Raw genomic sequence first — 17,814 nt, 5'->3', positions numbered from 1 at the left:
TTTTAAAACTGTGGTCCCATCAAATGATTTGTCCACTGCATGAATGGCTTGTATTGAATTAAAATGATGAACTGACCTGTCGAGTAGTTTGATATAATCGCTGTAGACCTCTGACTCCCAAAAAACTCTGCTTTTCATTTCAGACATGCCTTAAGTATGAGTTGTTGTGTATTGATGGTTTTTGAATGCATGAAAGCTTCCTATAAACAGAATTACATAACATATATGGAATGATAGTTGCACAGTCTTGCCTGCAAGCTGATCTACATCATTGACAATTATCAAAGTCGCCAATGGCCTCTTGGCCTAGTGTTATAGAAACTTTCTGACAAGTAGAAGGTTGTGAGTTTGATCTCAGTTGTAACATCAGACCATTAGTGTCTGTCCCTCCATTTTCTTTTTTTTAAAAAAAAAAGATCAAGGTCAGATTTCCGATGGCGTCCATTTGCCTTTACATTAGGCTGCAAGTTAATTTTCTATCCCGTGACCCAGTAAATATCTTCTATACTTTACATGCTCGTATTTGGAAAAACTGCATTGAGGTAAGTTTTGGGATTTTAGAAATATTAAGCAAGTCAGTGCTTAACACTTGCGAATTCAAGTGATTTTTGCATGGTTTCAGAACTCGTTGGTGCATGTATTGCCGTACAATGAAATTTCAGTACGAGGTATGTGGATCTGTTTTTAGCCTGAAGTCCTCAGAATATCACCGAACAGCTTGCTTTTCAAGCTGATTTGGCCTGTGAAATGGACAAATGACGAGGTTTCTGGTTTTCATTTCAGCAGCTTTGGCATGTTATCTGAATTACCCGAACCTCAAAACCCTCAATTCTTTCTATCAAAGCGTTTCCAATATTGTAATGTTTATGAGTGCATGAGTTCCCTGAGCATTACAATAGGTTTTCGCAGCTCAATCATCAACTACCATTAGCATCGAACAATTTTTTGGGATATTCATGTTGAGCCCTTTGATTCTTTGAACATTATTTAATGAAAAAGTTTGTTTTGGAAACAAACATTGTCCGATTGTTGGACAAAGTCATGAATGCACCAATGCATTTAGCAATGACATTTCTCCTTTGTTAATTTAATTTGATGTCTCCTTTGAGGTGTGAAAAAATGTATTTCTGGTTCATATTTGCATCCCTTGCCTCTGATTGATGAGTGATAAAACATGAACCGTAAGGAAATTTTTTTCAGGAAAAAAAAAAAAAAGTTCAATGGTTGCTTCTAATATTGATCAAGTATGTTCTACAAGTTGTCATACAATTGGCTGCAAAATTTACATGTTGACTGTATATGCTTTTGCTTAATCATTTTGTTTGGTATATTCCATTTCATTATGTGCGGCGCAGAAATCTCCTAGTTCGAGTTGGTTTATGAGAGGATTGACTTTGATGTGACAGATGAATTGATTTTGTGTCGAGAAACATATTTGTTAGGTTAGGAAAGTTTAAGAACATAGTTGCTGATTTGAAATTTAGGGATTATTTATTGATTATTGATGGTCGGAAGTTTTAAAAGAATTGTTTCATAGTCACATGATTCAACTTGTTCATATAAGTTTAAGAATTAATTTTCGAAAGTTTTAAATAAGTTGTTTAACCGTCATGATTCAACTTGTTCATATGAGTTGTTTAAGAATTAACTTTTTTACCAAGAGGCATTGGTGATGGGGAAAAAGGTTTTGGCTGCCTAAGCTATGAGCACGAGTTCTTGAGTTTGAATTCTTTTTTATTTTTGGGCACATGACTTTTTTTTTTTCATGTGCACGCAGAAAACTGAAAACATCCTTTTAAAAGCTGTATCCAATTGGGCCTGATAATGCTGATCCAATCAAATAGCCATACCAAAAAAAAAAACTTAGTTCGGGGAAAGTTTCAGAGCATAGTTGTTGATTTTGAAATTTAGGGATTATTTACAGATGACCGAAGGTTTTCAGAGAATTGTTTATATGATTCAACTTGTTCATATATACTGTTTGTTTATTTCATCGAAAAAGTATATATTGTTTGTTTAAAGTCAACATGGGGGGTTAAAAGTTAGGTGTCCAGGATCTTGGATGCTTCATTCATGCTATTATATTGTCAATGTCGTTATATACCTCTCTGTTATATTAATTTGTAAAAACATGTAAATAATTCAATTAATATAAACTTAATTATTGTGACAAAATTTAACAAGTGCCCAAATTTTTTTTCTTTTTTGGGTGTACAACGGGTCACTAAAAGGAACTAATCTTGTATGACAAGCACCCATAACAGATGCCCAAATATTTTAATCAACACTAAATACTAAAAAGGAAGATTTATAAGGTATGAAGAAATAAACTTGCAATTTTTGACTAAATGAAAGAATTAATTTCAGGAATTTGTCGTATTAAATTGTGCAAGAAAGTGTTTGTTTGATAGTTTGGTTGAGTGAAAACTTAAAAAAAAAAAAGTACTAAATTCAAATATCAAGAATGAGAAAGATCATAGTGAAATATTTATTTTGAAGACTTCTATGTTAATAGGCAAAATTAAATACAAGCAAAATCAGTCAATAATAATATTAACTATGCTATGATTGTCACCCGCAATTATTGTATGTGGAAAATTTAGCTCCATAAAAGTTTTAGAATATTCTGGACCCTGGGATATCCACGTGTCATGGATTGATACCATATTGGCACTTATAATATTTTCAAGAACATAATAAGTAAAAGGCAAAGGAGATACGGTCGGCGGGTGAGGATCCGATTAAGGGCACACGTGGCGATGAGGAACAGTGATTGATTAGCACCAAACCCAAAAGTGTAGTTGTCATTCGCGCCAACTGTCACCTCTCTATTTGATGTAATAATTTATGCAACGAGTAGTACTTATTTTTTAATAATGGTTATTATTATCTGAACATTAGAATTATTATTATCTTGAAAAATATTTAAATATGTGAAGTTCTTTAATTATATATGACCATATATCCTATTTTTTCATGTTAGTTTATAAAATTAAATGATACTCCCTCCGTTCCTTATTATAAGAGACATTTGATGCTTATGACATGTTCCTATATATAAGAGACACTTAAAAGTTGTCTCTACTTTTTTTTGTTGATTTCCTATTTTACCCATATTTATTGTCTCCAACTCACACTCTCTCTCCCTACCACTTTTTTTTCTTTTAATAATTTAATTGTTCTCTCTCATGCTCTCTCTCCTTATTAATGAGGGCAGTTTTGGAAAAAAAATTATACTTTTTACACATTGATTGTTCTTAACTAATTTTAACTGTTTTTTTATCAACGTAAATCGGTTATTCGTCTCTTATAATAAGGAACGGAGGGAGTAATATTTTTAAAATAAAATATGTATTTTTTTTTTGTTGACAATAAAAAAAATGTGTTGAAATTTGGTTTATTTTTATGAAAATAAAAAATCATAATTAAAAAAAATAAAATTTGGATTATCTAAATTTCGCCTAGATAATTTACATCAAAATTAACATCCTATACTTACAATTGAAAGGAATGGGAAATTTCTAAAGTAAAAATTATAGAATTTCTTTAGAATGAATTTAACTTCTTTCTATTTCAGAAAATTGTATAATAAAACTTCAAAATATGCAACCAAATTGTGTGCGTATTATGAAAATTACTAATAATTTTAGGTAAATTGTATTATAAGTTTTAAATGAACTTAAATTTGATGCTTTCCTCCACTTACTTAAAAAACAAATTAAATGACAATTTTTAAATGGTCTATTCTTTCAATAAGGTACGAACTCAAGACTACATGATTCTCCAGCTCCCAAAGCGATTAACTTGAAAGATTAATATCTTTGAATTAAAAAAAGAATGTTAGGCGTAATTAGCCTCACTGGCCTGTGGGCGGTGAGGGTTGACACGAACAATAATATTATTGTTTGTTTCGATGATTTCGTTATGCCAAAGTTTGATCTTTTCTTTTGTTATTTAAATATTCTTGAGATTTACGTGTATGTGAATAACTTATAAAAAATTTATATTAAAGCTCCAATCTTTTACATGACCTTATAAAAATCGGCAATAAACAACTCATCAGACCAACTTCTCCATTAGAAAGAAAAAATCTTTTTAAGCTCAAAATGTCGTTATCAAAGGGGGTGGTGACCTCACTTGCACTTGACACATGGAAGTAATTCAATGGAGAACCTTAGTGAAGTTTTCAATGGTTGATGGAGGTTGCCTCACATGGAGGGAACTTTTTCTTCTTGTTTTTATTCTTTTGCAGGTTTCTTGCACAATTTTTCTTCCTCATTACTCCCATTTGCATATGTCAACCTTTCTTTTTTAAATAATTCAGCTCTTGAGTCATCTTTTGCCTTTGCCATTTCAGAAATAAGAGGTTTGGTAAGGAGGTGGAAGTGTCAGATTTTGGGAGCTTCACTTGTTCATCATTGTTTGGCTGGTCGAATTTCAAAATAGAAATCTATAGGTTTTCTATTTCTAGCATCTAGCTTCGCTGTGTCAACAATAGTTTTTTGAACTTAGATGCTTAAATAACGAAATTTTAAATGGGTTTTTTGTTATAAGCTCCTACTGTAATTTCTTGCCGTCTAGGTGTCTGTTTCTTTGTCGGAATGAAACCATGTTCTATAAAAGAGGCTTGTGAAAAAGGATGGAGAAAAAGTAGGTAAAAGCTGGCAGATTATATAGAATCCTAGAAGGAGTGAGAGGATAAAAGCTATTGCTACAATGCAAAGCAAGGCTATGGAGGAAATATCCTCTACTGTTGCAGTGCCATTTACACTTGGGAAGTTGACTCAGGAGTCATCAGTAACAACCCACATGGAGATATCTGGGTTGAAGCTTATGGCTAATACAGCAGCTTTGATTTTGAATCCTGCAATGGGGGATTGTGAAAATCAAAGGGGTTTAAGTTCACAACATCAGATTACTGTATCTGCAGAAAAAAAGGAGAATCAAGTTGGAGATGCTCTTGTGTCAGATTTGACTATTGAACGTCACAGAAGATGGATTGGGAATGAAACCAACAATCAGAAAAGCGACGATGATGATTTTCATTGTCCAAATGATTCAAGCTCTCAAATTGTTGCAGGGGACCAATCTTCAACTTTAAGAACTAATTGTTCTGAGATTGATCCACCAATTAGTACCATCGAGGTTGAAGAACATATAGCACTAAAGCCAGTGCAGAAAGTGGTCTCTGTTGAAGTGGATATTGAGATTTATGATGGCAGCGGATCAGATGGGTGTGATTCTAAACCATCAGATTCGCTTCTTGCGATGTCAGAGGAGAAAATATGCAGGAGCCACCCGAATGGATTAGAAATGAATAGTGGGGCCCTTTGGGGATTTTCATCAATCTGTGGAAGGAGAGATGAGATGGAAGATGCTATTGCAGTTGAGCCTCAATTCTTGCAAGTTCCTTCACAGATGCTAATGGAAAACCATGTGACTGAAAACCCAAGATACTCAGAAGCCCACTTTTTTGGTGTCTATGATGGACATGGGGGATGCCAGGTACGCCTTAATATTTACTGTTTTTAAATGATACCAAAAGTCTGGTTTACAGAAGTTAATTCATTTAACTGATGGTATTCTTTTGGGATTAAGAAAAAGACTATAAAAGCCCAGGTTGACCGGGTTTAAGGAATTGAGATCTTCAGAATAATATACCTTGCATTCATGAAAGAGAATGACACAAAAGAATGGAATTCTTGTATTCTTTTCTGCATATGTTTACTTAGACCGAAATCCATGTTTGACTCAAAGTCCAATAGATTCCCCTGTATTATTGGACAAGAGTAGGCTAAACAAAACCTGATTTAGGATATCATCATTAGAGGCTGAGTAACGGATAAACATGGGCTAGGTCTACGCTAATTGAGAGGAAATTCTTGGATTCACAGGTTGCTAACTACTGTCGGGAACGTCTCCATTCAGTGTTGATTGAGGAGCTAGATGCTGCCAGAACAAGCTTGGGAGACAACTGGCAGGAGCACTGGAGGAAAGCATTCTGCAAGTGTTTCCAGAAAGTTGATGATGAAGTTGACGGAAAAAGTGAAGCTAATAATGAAGATAACAATCATGGATCTAAGCCTAGCTCTGAACCTCTTGCTCCTGAAACTGTTGGTTCTACTGCAGTGGTAGCCATTTTAAGTCAAACCCACATAATAGTGGCAAATTGTGGGGATTCAAGAGCAGTCTTGTGTCGCGGAAAAGAAGCCATTCCATTGTCTACTGACCACAAAGTAGGACACAACTTTATACATTTACAGATATTTAAGAAATTAACAGTGTGAATTTCCCTGATACAAATATTGTTCAATTTGAATCCTCTATACTCACAAATGATAAGGATAATGCATTCGAAGAAAGATAGAGAGAAAAGAGTGATTAAATGTAATTATGAGATATTCTCTTGTATAATACCTAATGGACACATGGTGCCTTTCTCAATTTTTGTAGGACTTGCACTTGAAGCTGACATTGTCTGATTAATTTCCCTTTTATATGGTTTGCAGCCAAATAGGGATGATGAGTGGGCAAGAATAGAAGCTGCAGGAGGAAGGATTATACAGTGGAATGGGTACAGAGTTCTAGGGGTTTTGGCAGTGTCAAGGTCCATAGGTATGCTTTTACGGCACCTTTTTAAACTCTCGAGTTTGTATTATCCAGTATAACGCAAGAGAGTTTCTACAACTACGTGCTTGTTATTCTTTAGATTTGATATCATGTGCTTGCTTGTTACTGCAGACTTGTTACTCAGAAGAAAAATTACTTGTCATGATCCACTTCTTAAAATATTTGGATTGATTAAGGAATGGTGGAGCATAGGCATAACACGAGTTTTCAAATCAAACATGATTGTTTCAAGTTTTGTCACTTGTTAGGGTTTGCGTTTGTATTCTGAATTGTATTTGGCGTATGTGTGATACTTGTTTGGGTTAAGGGATTAAATTAAAGATCAAGGGAATTAAAGGGTTTTTCTTCCTGCGCCTTGTTTCTATTGGCTTTCATTTGACTCATTTAGATTTAGTTCAAATTTGCTTCCTCTGCGCCAGGTGACAGATATTTGAAACCATGGATAATTCCTGAACCAGAAATAGAGTTTATCCTTAGAGAGAAAAATGACGAGTGCCTTATTATAGCCAGTGATGGTCTATGGGATGTCATGACAAATGAAGAAGCCTGCCAGGCTGCAAGAAACAGGATTCTTCTTTGGCACAAAAAGTATGCCAATGGCAACAACAAAGGATCTGCTGAACAAGATCCTGCAGCTCAGTTTGCTGCAGAGTATCTATCCAGACTTGCCCTTCAAAGGGGAAGTAAAGATAACATATCTGTTATTGTGGTAGACTTGAAGGCACAAAGAAAATTTAAGACAAAGGCATAAACATATCTACCTATCATCTCTTAGAAGATGATGAATAAGTAGAACAAACTAAAAATGAATACATAGAACTATGGCAGAAATGGATCCTGCATTAAAAACGTGGGATATGAAGAGTTCCTCTTCTGAAAGAGGTTGAGGATTTTCATTGTTAGATTTACTTTATGGCTGTGTTTGGCATATGAAAATGGGATTTGAGGAAAGGGAAAAGATGATAGAAAGTATTTTTAGTTGTATTAAGTTTGACAAAAGCTTCTTATATTTATGGGAGAGAGCTTTCTCATTCTCCTTTCCTTTCCTATTCCCATTTATGCCAAACTAGCCTGGAGATTCTCATATTTCTGATTAAAAAGGGTGTTGCTATTGAAAGTAATACCTTCAAAGAGATCAATCTTATTTTACTATTGGATTTGTATCTTTGCCAAGATAATTTGCATTATATCATCTGACTTTAGGAGCTCTCCAAAGAATGATACAAGTCCAACGGTAAAGGACTTCCAGAATGAGAATCTCAAAGTATATCTTATAATGGAAACAGAAAGCACTCAATTTCTTGAGAGTTCTTTTCATATAACTGTTCAAATATGTGTTTGACATTCTTCAATGTCTATTCATGTTTAGTTTATTCTTTTCTTTTTTTTTTCCAGGGAAATATTGTCTACATTAGTTGGTAGCATATCTAGCCCCTCATTTTTATACCAGGGCTAAGTCACCTATGTATTGTGTACAGATTTGCAGTGGGAAACATTGTCTACATCAGAATATTAAATTTATTTCTTTCCTCAAAAACAATTATTAATAATGAAAGTCAATTAGAAGCCCAAATGATCAAAACATGCATTGTACATTGCATTAACAAGGCTTAATCGTTTCAAATACAACCACAATTAACAGAAGAACATCCCAACTGTCACTTGATGGAGCACATAATCTCGAATTGAACTTGGAAAACTAGTTTCTATGGAATAACAATTTCAAAAACCTCCAAATGTAAACTGAAACATGCCTCTGCAACAGCCTGACAAAATTTTCCATGTCTTATAATATTGTACAGTAACCCATATAATCTGTATACAAGGCATGTACCAGTTATAACTTTCATTACAATCATATAATTCCACAACTTTTTCTTCAAAGTGGGCCCTAATTCTAAACGACAGCATTGAGAGTCTACGTGAATTGCCAATCATCGCAGATCTCATGGCACTTGCATCCACAAGAATCTCCCGACAAAATCTGGAATTTCAATCACTCAAAGTCACTTTCATAAACCAATCCTAGAAGCTTGTTTCTGTGACTCTAATCTGCAGACGGGCAGTGATTCTACACAGAAAGGAGTTGAAAGTACAGTTAATATAACAGGCTGTGCGTCTGCTACCATAGGGTGCAATGACTTCCAGTGTAAAGCTATATCAGTTTTTCGAAGACACTCAGGTTATCCAGAAATATTTAGCAGGGAAAAGTTGCATACAAACTAGATCAATCCTTCATACCGGTCATTTCGTTTATGAAAAAATATCAGCACCAATCAATCTATATCAAATATATTCAAATAAGTAAATACACATATATATAGCGAAAGATGGAGGGGTGTGAATTTCACATAAAATCAATCATACTTCTTTTTTTTTTTTTTGTGAACATATTTCTTTTATACTACTGTCTCACACCAAATGCAATAGAAAGGATCCAATTGTCAAAACCCAATGAGTAAATGGACGATATTGGTTCCACAAAGAATGTCTCTTCCTCCCAAGCAACCTAATACAGCTAGCTTCCAACACAATAGCCTTTTTCAATTGAAGATTCATGTGGCCATATAATGTTTTAGAGCCTAAGCAGGGCTTATATAGTTTACATAGAAAGTGCATGATTTAGGAAGGAGGAGTGATCAAGCCCAAGACATCAGGTGTAGTTCAACTTGGAAGACTAAGTCAGCGCTATGTGAGGTAGTAATTATAAAATGGCACTACATTCAACAGTATAATTTATACTTAAAGCAAAAAGAACATGCATTTACCATCAAGTCAGAACACAGGTTAGGATTAAAGGTAAAACACACCTAGTAAGTTTTATAAAGTAGCAAGCGGAGATCCTGCGGTGGAGAAGTAAGCTGAAAGATCCACATCCAGGTCCTCATACATATTGATAAATGGATGTCTCTGGGTTTCAAATTAGATGCTATATTAGAATGGCAATTGAATAGAGCAAAGTTCTATACATTATCTTTAATACAGGGTATACCAATAAATGAGATTTACACATACCAAAAGTTCTTGAGCTGACAATCTATTCTTCGGATTTTTCTGCAAACTGAACATATAGGATATAGAAAAATGAGAATCAGGAACCAAATAAGCACCCAGCGAAGGAACTTTTATGAAAAGGAAGGGGGGAAAAAAAAGGTAAGGCATCATGTTTTAAATTGAAAAATAGACTGGTTCCATGAAGTCATGAAAGATAGATTATGTTAAAATCTAAACTACCAAGTCCTGAAAAATGCATGTTCCATCAATTCATTCCTTGGGAAAAAAAAATTACAATAACTGAATCCAAAAATTTATAAGAAGAGAAAAAGAAAAATCATCAATATAACTCTGCCTTGAGTTTTATTAATCATCAATTTGTCAGAGACCCAAATGATGTTTTTCTCGAAAATAAAATATTTGACCATAGCCTTGCATCTATCTACTTGTTTTACTTCAAAGTTAAAGGACAATCAATCATTCCATCTAATTTCAGGAGATAGCTAAGAAGCTTCTAGTATTTTAAAGCATCTCCTTCCCCCGGAGAGGGGTTTCCGTAGTTTTAGCACGTCAAGATTCTAGAGATTTTATACAAGGAAACTCTATACTTACCATGCTGATATGAATGAGCAGAACTCTGGAGAAAATTGATCAGGTGGAGCAGAGGGAGGAGGAGCTTCAACGACAGATTCAATAAGCTGAAAAACATTTTCCCATCTTTCCCCTTGATCAGGCGGTTTATATGGAAACCTCCCTGTAGCACACTCGAGCAATATTAGTCCCAAACTCCATATGTCACATTTGTAGTTGTAGCCACGCTGGAATCCATCGATTCTCTCAGGCTGTAAATCAAGCAGAATGAACAAAGTCATATCCAAGAACTAGCAGTATCACAATATGATCGGAGGAAAATGATATATAAACATCAATAATTTACTCACAGACATATAGATGCGTGTTCCAATGAAAGTGTTAGCCTGACCAGATGTACTTTCCATGATTGCACTGACGCCAAAGTCAGTGATCTTTACTTCCCCTCTGTGATTTATCAACAAATTGGAAGGCTTTAAGTCCCTGTGAATAATATGTTTTTCATGGTGAAGATACGTTAAACCCTTCAGCACCTACATTGAAAGGGGGAAAAAAAACACAGGTCTTATTTGATATTCAGTAAAATAACTATATGTGTAAAACTGAAATATTATCTTTACTCCTCACCTGCTTGCAAATGGCAGCAAGGTGTGGCTCTGGAATTGATTTCACTTTCTTCAGAAAATCTTCCAGAGACCCTCCATCCATATACTCTAAGACGATTGATATTACACCATTTTCGTAGAAGGACTGGTAACAGACAACAACATAGGGACACTGAGCTGATTGATTAATTTTCAGCTCCTGTGCTATCTGCTTGCGCGTAGACTCGTCAATATTCATTTGAATTACCTAAATGGAGGAGACACAATAAAAAATAATGAATAAAGTAATGACTGAGATGGTCAACAAATCAGATAATAGGAAAACTTTCATAAAATGAGGGACCTAAATTAGAATAATGTGTTGAAATTTTATAAATCCATAAATATGGACTAGCATTAGTCACATCACTTTACAAATTTAAGTAGAAACTCACATCGGCATGCGTGCACAAACCTTATATGATATGTCCATAGGTTAACTTATGAATGGATTGTGATATGCTGTTATGGGTTCAAGTTGATGATAATCAGTTTACTCAGGAAGGAATAATTCACGCTAATAAACTAGATAAATAAGCTATACAGGCAAATAAAGATTAATAGTTTATGAATGTCAGAAACAGAAAGAACAACATGATATTCATTATTCCTATGTTGCTCTACTTTCAAAACTAATAAATGCATCCAATTAATACTCACGAAAGAAATTTAAAGAAATGAATGGGTACATTTTCCTTGAAAAAGAAGGAAGAGCTTCTCATAGATATCCTGGAATGATAAGCTAAACTTATTCCACCGAATGATTGATTAAGATTGAGAAGTTTCCAGGAAATAGGTTTGCATCTCAATCATGTTCAGAGACATCAAAAGATTTAATCATGCGTAAAGAAAGACGTGTCTGACATGAGGAACATGAATGTACTGCAACAAGTTATCACTAAAAATAAACAAGCGTTTTCCATATGAATAGTACGCTGTCAAGATAAACGTCATATTCTAAAACTCAAGGTAAGTGCTCTTTTATTACACTGAAATTGCAGGGAGGAAACAAGTTTTAAACATCACACTAACTGAAGCAGGCTGAGGAAATTAGAGTGAATATTTTTTTTTGGGGGGGGGGGCATGAAGGATGAGAATTAAATAACCTTTGAAATAATGTTACTTGGAAGAAAATTCGAAGATAAAGGGAACAACTAACCACAAACTATGAAAGAGTAGAGAACAGAAGATGAAATTTCCAGCAAGGTTATACACGGCAGCCAGCAAGCGTACCTTTAATGCAAAAAACTGATTAGTCCATTTGTGTTGCACCAATTGCACTGTACCTCCGCTTCCTTTTCCAACCACTTTGATTGCGTCTAGGTCTTCCAGACTTAACTGGTTGTCTATTGGCCTGATAGGGGGTGGCTGATATTAATAGCAAAGATGTTAATCCATAAGGGGCAAAAAAATCGGACAGCATGAAGATCTGTTAGATTAAAGATTTCCACCAAATATAAGTTCGCACGGGAGATATTTTAACATATGGTGGTAAATTGATGGTTTCCCTTCATCTAATTCTACAGTTTGCTAAGATACACAGGTTAGTTCGTTAAAACTAATATGACAAATGAAAAACAGGTGGAGTGTGTGTGTGTTCTATAGGTTCTGACTAGTGACAATTCACACAAAAATGCTCGCAAAGAAAGTGTTCAATGATTGAATTCAAATCATTATTCACTGCCCCAAGTCTGGCGAGAAAATAAATGGAAACACTGGCATAAAAGTGAAAGTGCATGGTTGCTCCTCTACTGCATGATGTCTACTGAGCTCAAGCTTTCACTTCGTAAGCATGCAGCTTATCCACCACGTCAAAGACAGAATGAATAAAACTAGAAAATTGATAAAGGATTATGTTCATCAACATTTCCGAGTTCCAAACAACTGCAAAAGCTATGAAACCATGCAAAATTCACCCGACCTCCCCTGCCTCCCAGAAAAAACCGAACACTCTAATGAGCACATTGACATATGGAACATAAAAGGATACATCCTCTATATGACTCACTGCCTTTCCCTTTACAAATAAATAATTCCCATCTGGTTTTTGGAATTCAAAATAAGGAAACTACAAATTTAAGGAGTCCCTCAACATTTCAGCATATAGAAATGCAGCAAAAGAAACAAACACGTGAGTAATCCGAATAAAAAAATAAATCCATAAAATCAAATAAAATAAAAGTAAGAATGAAAGAGGAAGAGGGGCAAGTGGAGAGAAATATCTTACAGCTTCAACTTCATTGTGAGAGATAATTCGAACGCCATACTTGTTGACCAGAAGATCCCCATCTTGGAAGGTCCCGCTCTCAGTTCTACCATATTCACACAATTACGTACTGATCACTCCAATCCGACAAATTCAAAACAATACGAACACATTCTTTCGCGAATAGAAACAATCACACACCCAAAGAAAGACTTACAGGAACTTGGCGAAAGAAACTTGATCAGATGCAGGGACTGTGAGTTTGAGATTTGGACCTAAGCTTCCTTTATTCATGATCACGGGTTTTCTGATGCGTTTCGCCAGCTTTGTGCCTTCACCAATGGCAAAGACTTCGGCGGCGATGGAAAGAGAGTAGTACAGAATGCAGGAAATCAAGATGATTTATATATACTCATGTGATGCAACTATTTATGAATGGACCAGTATTTTAAGTTGAAAAAATAAGATGTTCATCACAGAGGATTGTGATACTAAAATTCTGATACGCGATTGGTTAGTGAAAGAGCAGTCACCATTGACGACCTGGAAAAAAGAAGAGAGAGACTTTGGCTGACTTTTCAGACTACTCGCTTTCTTACCAGCGCGTTTGACCTCATTTTTCTCCTCCTCCTTCATCACTTCACTCCACACTCACTATACTGCACAAGAATTTCAATTCAACTGCGTGTGTACCTATATCTATATATATTTATTGCCAACTACATATACATATATATATTGACCAAGGCGATTCAAGTAAATAAAGACTTAACAAAGTTACAGTATCTTTAGTTTTTTTTATGAGTTATAAAACTTTCAGACTCTGTATAATGCATGAAGATCATACCGTAAGAAGATGATGAAGTTAAGCATCTAGCTTATGAAGATATCACCTTAATGTTACTTTTTCTGAATTATATCTAACACTGTAATCTCTCAGTATCTCAAATTATGGTGTAATTCATAAATAACGCAATGATTTGTTGCCAGATTTACAAGTACGAATAACATGGTTGATTTAGTGAATTTTGCATGAAATATTTAAAAAATAAATTGTCAAATTTCTGAATATGTATTGTATGCAATCAGAAGAAGACTAATCTAGAAGTTCTTAATAAAAATTGATAATCCAATGAGAATAATATAAGGATATTCCCTTGCAGATCAATCATATTATTATAAGATGTTTTTTAGCTGGAAGGTAGGTAGGTAGGCGAGTGATGCGCTATTTAATGAGAAATTAAAGTAACAAAAAGAAAACGGAAGCAAATAATAAAAAATTAAAAAGTGGCAGAAGCACGTGTTTTGGAAAAAAGGCAGTTGACGAACCGTCCAAAAAAGAAGCTCGAGGCAAAAGGAAGACATGGATTGCTTGTTTGTTATAACATTTAAAAAACTCGGATTAGACATGAAACGGAAGAAATCGTTTCATGGTTGACTGGTAATATTAATAATTAAATAAAAATTTATTACATACATACAGTATATGTAATAAATTTAATTGTCAACATAATAACGTCACAATGTATGTAAAATTTTCAATAAAACAATATCATAAAACTGTAATGTAGTCTGAAAATATTAGATTTTCTGATAGGGTCAGTTTCTTTTTTTTTTTAATATAATTTTTTTAAGCATTTAGCCAAAAAATTCATCATTTTTTAAAACTATTCCGATTTTATTTAATTCCAAGTGCCAACCCAACAACTTTCAATTCTGCTTAACAAAATGCTCTTCTGATTCTTAATTAAAATCTAATTAACTAATTTGATGTTAGTTAAAGTAGTTAATAGTTAATGCTCGCAAGGTCCTCGTCTATCATTTATTTTTTGTAGATGGTTTGGTGCTTTTTGGAGAAAGGCCTCCTCTTATCAGGTGGATGTGATGAACGAATGTGTGAGTAAATTCTGTTAGTTTTCGAGGCAGATGATGAATAGGGCAAAAACAAAAATATGCTTCTCACAGAATGTTCATATATCTAGGGCTTTGGATTTGAATTAGAGGATGGGAGTAGGATGAACAGGCGACCTGGGAAAGTACTTGGGAATTCCTCTCATACATAAAAGACCCTCCTATGTTCTTTTTGCTCCAATTTTGGAAAAGACCCACTAGAAGCTTGTAGGATGGAAAAGAAACTTTCTGAATCTAGTTGATAGAGCTACACTTATTAAGGCAATTCCATCTGCCCTACCCTCCTATCACATGCAAACCATGCTGTTACCAAAACAACTGATCAAGGACCTAGAGAAAATGAGCAAAAATTTTCTTTGGAATGAAAAAGATAATACTGAGAAACTCCACTTGTTAGCTTGGAAACACATTATTCAAGAGAAGAAAGCTGGTAGCTTAGGGATCAAAAATCACAAGAAGCAGAATGAGGGTTTTCTAATGAAACTTTGCCGGAACTTGGTTCACGACAGGGAAGCGTTATGGGTCAAGGTTCTGAAAAACAAATACAATTGTGGTAACATGGTTTTACCAAATGTTCAAAAAGCTGCCAAACAATCCTTGACTTGGAAGGGTATCTGATAAGTTTGGCATTCTTTTAAAAACGGTTTAGCCAAGAAAATTAGTAATGGCATGTCTACATCCTTCTGGTTCGACAACTCGTCAGAACTGAACAGGCCTCTTCTTGAGTTGATACTAGGGTATGAAGGTTGGGTGGATAAGGAGGAAGGAGTGATCGATTATGTGACCCCATTGGGGGAATGGAATATGTAAAAACTCAACTATTGGTTTCCTTAACATGTTACGAACCGAATCACTTCTGCACACTCACCTGATGAGGAGAGAGGAGAGGATAAATATTTTTGGTGGCCCTCAACTGATGGTCGCTTTACTGTTAAATCCGCCTACAATTTTCTTCTTGCAAGTCACTGAAGACAGGAGGACAACATCTGGAAGCTCCTTTGGAGATGGCAAGTACCAAAAAGATTCATTCTTTTATGAGGCTTTTCTCACATGTTCAAGCCCACACAACAGCTTTGAGATGCATAATAGGACTTGCAGGAACAGCAGATTGCCCTTTTAGATGCAATGAGGAGGAATACTCTATGCACTTGCTGAGGAATTGTGCCAATGCTATTCACAAGTGGAAGTCAGTGGTCGATCCACAATTTTGATCTAGTTTCACTACTTTACAGGGAGCGGAATGGATCAAATGGAATTTAACTATAGAGGCAGGTTATTCTTTCACAAAAGAGATCCAATGGTCGACTCTCTTTGATTATATATGTTGGGACATCTAGATTTCTTGATGTAACGAGCTGTTTGATTCTGGAATAGTTGGTAATGTGATCAATGCACATGATAGTCTATTCCGTGCTTGCTGGGATAGAGATTTAATAACCAAATGTAAGTTCTACGATACCACTCACGTTGTAAAAGACTGTAACAACCATTTCCAGGATGATTTTACCAAATTGGAAGTGGATGGATCAGTCTTACAAGATGGCAGAAGTGGTTGTGGTGGTACTGCTTGGACAGTCAAGGAAATGGATTGGGGAATTTGGTTGCAAGATTATATCTGTACTGCTAGCTGTTGCAGAACTTCTTGGCGTGATTCATGGGTTGCAACTTTGTTGGAGCAGAGGCTACAGGAAGATTGTGATTTTTACTGATTGTGTAGATGCCATGTCTCTTTTTTGTAGAGGTTGTGATGAGAATTATCCGTTTAAAGATGTAGTTGATGATGCTAGGCTTTTATTCCATAGGGAGTGGACGATTACTCTAGTACATACCACTAGGGAACAAATTCCTATTGCTGACCAGTTAGCTAAATTCTCTCATTTCATGGAGAGTATTTTTTGTATCCTGGGCCAACCACCTTCTATGAGTGAGGGGGAGGTTGTGAAAGGAAATTAGGGTCTTTGACTTTGGCAAGTGTATTGACTTCTGGTTTTTTATTATAAAAAAAAGGCAATTGAGGTCAAACCGTCCAAAAAAAAAGCTTGAGGCAAAAAGAAGACATGGATTGCTTGTTTGTTATAACAATTTAAAAACTCAGATTAGACATGAAACGGAAGAAATTTTTTCATGGTTGACTGGTAATATTAATAATTAAATAAAAATTTATTACATACATGCAATATATATAATAAATTTAATTGTCAACATAATAACGTCACAATATATGCAAAATTTTCAATAGAACAATATCATAAAACTGTAATGTAGTCTGAAAATATTAGATTTTTTGATAGGGTCAATTTCTTCTTTTTTAATATAGATTTTTTTTTTAGCATTTAGCCAAAAAACTTCACCATTTTTTGAAAACTATTCCTATTTTATTTAATTCCAATTGCCAACCCAACAACTTTTCAATTGTGATCAACAAAATACTCTTGTGATCCTTAATTAAGAATCTAATTAACTAATTTGGTGTTAATTAAATTAGTTAATATGATATGCTCTTTGTAAAACCCCCTAACCATCTTTGTTAATTTTTTTCCTTCCTCTCCTCCTTGATTATTGTTAAAAAATATTAATAGGATTAATTTGAAAAAACATTAATAAATACATGAAATAAGTTTTACATATAGCACCAATATTAACTTCTAAATTAAATCTTACATTAAAGACTGAAAAAGTATGAGATAAGCATGTAAAACAAGTTCTCGCCTCATGTAAAAATGCCTATAAACATTCAAACAAATGCAAAAAAGCCAACAAGTGTGACTATCCTATTCAGTCTACTTCTTTAATCATCAGTTAGTGGAAAAATTGGGGATAAATCCCCATTTGAAAAGT

The 17,814-nt window shown here is 34.6% G+C and overlaps 3 protein-coding genes across 3 annotated transcripts; 2 read left to right on the top strand and 1 right to left on the bottom strand.

Annotated features, from left to right (window-relative positions):
* Positions 1–4,305: 4,305 nt before the first annotated feature.
* LOC114713135 (protein phosphatase 2C 50) lies at positions 4,306–8,167 on the top strand. Its single transcript, XM_028897724.1, has 4 exons — positions 4,306–5,505; positions 5,895–6,236; positions 6,510–6,615; positions 7,050–8,167. The coding sequence occupies exons 1-4, from the start codon at positions 4,717–4,719 to the stop codon at positions 7,379–7,381; spliced, it is 1,569 nt and encodes a 522-aa protein (XP_028753557.1). The 5' UTR covers positions 4,306–4,716; the 3' UTR covers positions 7,382–8,167.
* Positions 8,168–8,203: 36 nt separating this feature from the next.
* LOC114713136 (mitogen-activated protein kinase kinase 2-like) lies at positions 8,204–13,594 on the bottom strand. The gene is made up of 9 exons (XM_028897725.1): positions 13,283–13,594; positions 13,087–13,171; positions 12,093–12,227; positions 10,843–11,067; positions 10,566–10,748; positions 10,237–10,466; positions 9,646–9,691; positions 9,441–9,540; positions 8,204–8,701 (listed from the first exon to the last, which is right to left on the bottom strand). The coding sequence occupies exons 1-8, from the start codon at positions 13,357–13,359 to the stop codon at positions 9,451–9,453; spliced, it is 1,071 nt and encodes a 356-aa protein (XP_028753558.1). The 5' UTR covers positions 13,360–13,594; the 3' UTR covers positions 8,204–8,701; positions 9,441–9,450.
* Positions 13,595–16,515: 2,921 nt separating this feature from the next.
* LOC114713165 (uncharacterized) lies at positions 16,516–16,929 on the top strand. The gene has a single exon (XM_028897753.1). The coding sequence runs from the start codon at positions 16,516–16,518 to the stop codon at positions 16,927–16,929; it is 414 nt and encodes a 137-aa protein (XP_028753586.1).
* Positions 16,930–17,814: the final 885 nt, after the last annotated feature.

This window comes from Neltuma alba, unplaced genomic scaffold, assembly GCF_004799145.2.
Source record: "Neltuma alba isolate B1F8T4 unplaced genomic scaffold, ASM479914v2 tig00011419_pilon, whole genome shotgun sequence".
Classification (NCBI taxonomy): domain Eukaryota; kingdom Viridiplantae; phylum Streptophyta; class Magnoliopsida; order Fabales; family Fabaceae; genus Neltuma; species Neltuma alba.
Note: the sequence above shows the minus strand (reverse complement) of the source record. Positions and strands in the feature narration are given on the sequence as shown.

Coding starts and splice junctions, on each gene's coding strand:
- LOC114713136 (XM_028897725.1), bottom strand. CDS start 13,359: ATGAATAAAGGAAGCTTAGGTCCAAATCTCAAACTCACAGTCCCTGCA. Junction 12,228..13,086: donor CTCACAATGAAGTTGAAGCT/GTAAGATATTTC, acceptor TATTAATATCAG/CCACCCCCTATCAGGCCAAT. Junction 9,541..9,645: donor TGTCAGCTCAAGAACTTTTG/GTATGTGTAAAT, acceptor TTTGAAACCCAG/AGACATCCATTTATCAATAT.
- LOC114713165 (XM_028897753.1), top strand. CDS start 16,516: ATGGCAGAAGTGGTTGTGGTGGTACTGCTTGGACAGTCAAGGAAATGG.
- LOC114713135 (XM_028897724.1), top strand. CDS start 4,717: ATGCAAAGCAAGGCTATGGAGGAAATATCCTCTACTGTTGCAGTGCCA. Junction 5,506..5,894: donor ATGGACATGGGGGATGCCAG/GTACGCCTTAAT, acceptor TTGGATTCACAG/GTTGCTAACTACTGTCGGGA. Junction 6,616..7,049: donor GGCAGTGTCAAGGTCCATAG/GTATGCTTTTAC, acceptor CCTCTGCGCCAG/GTGACAGATATTTGAAACCA.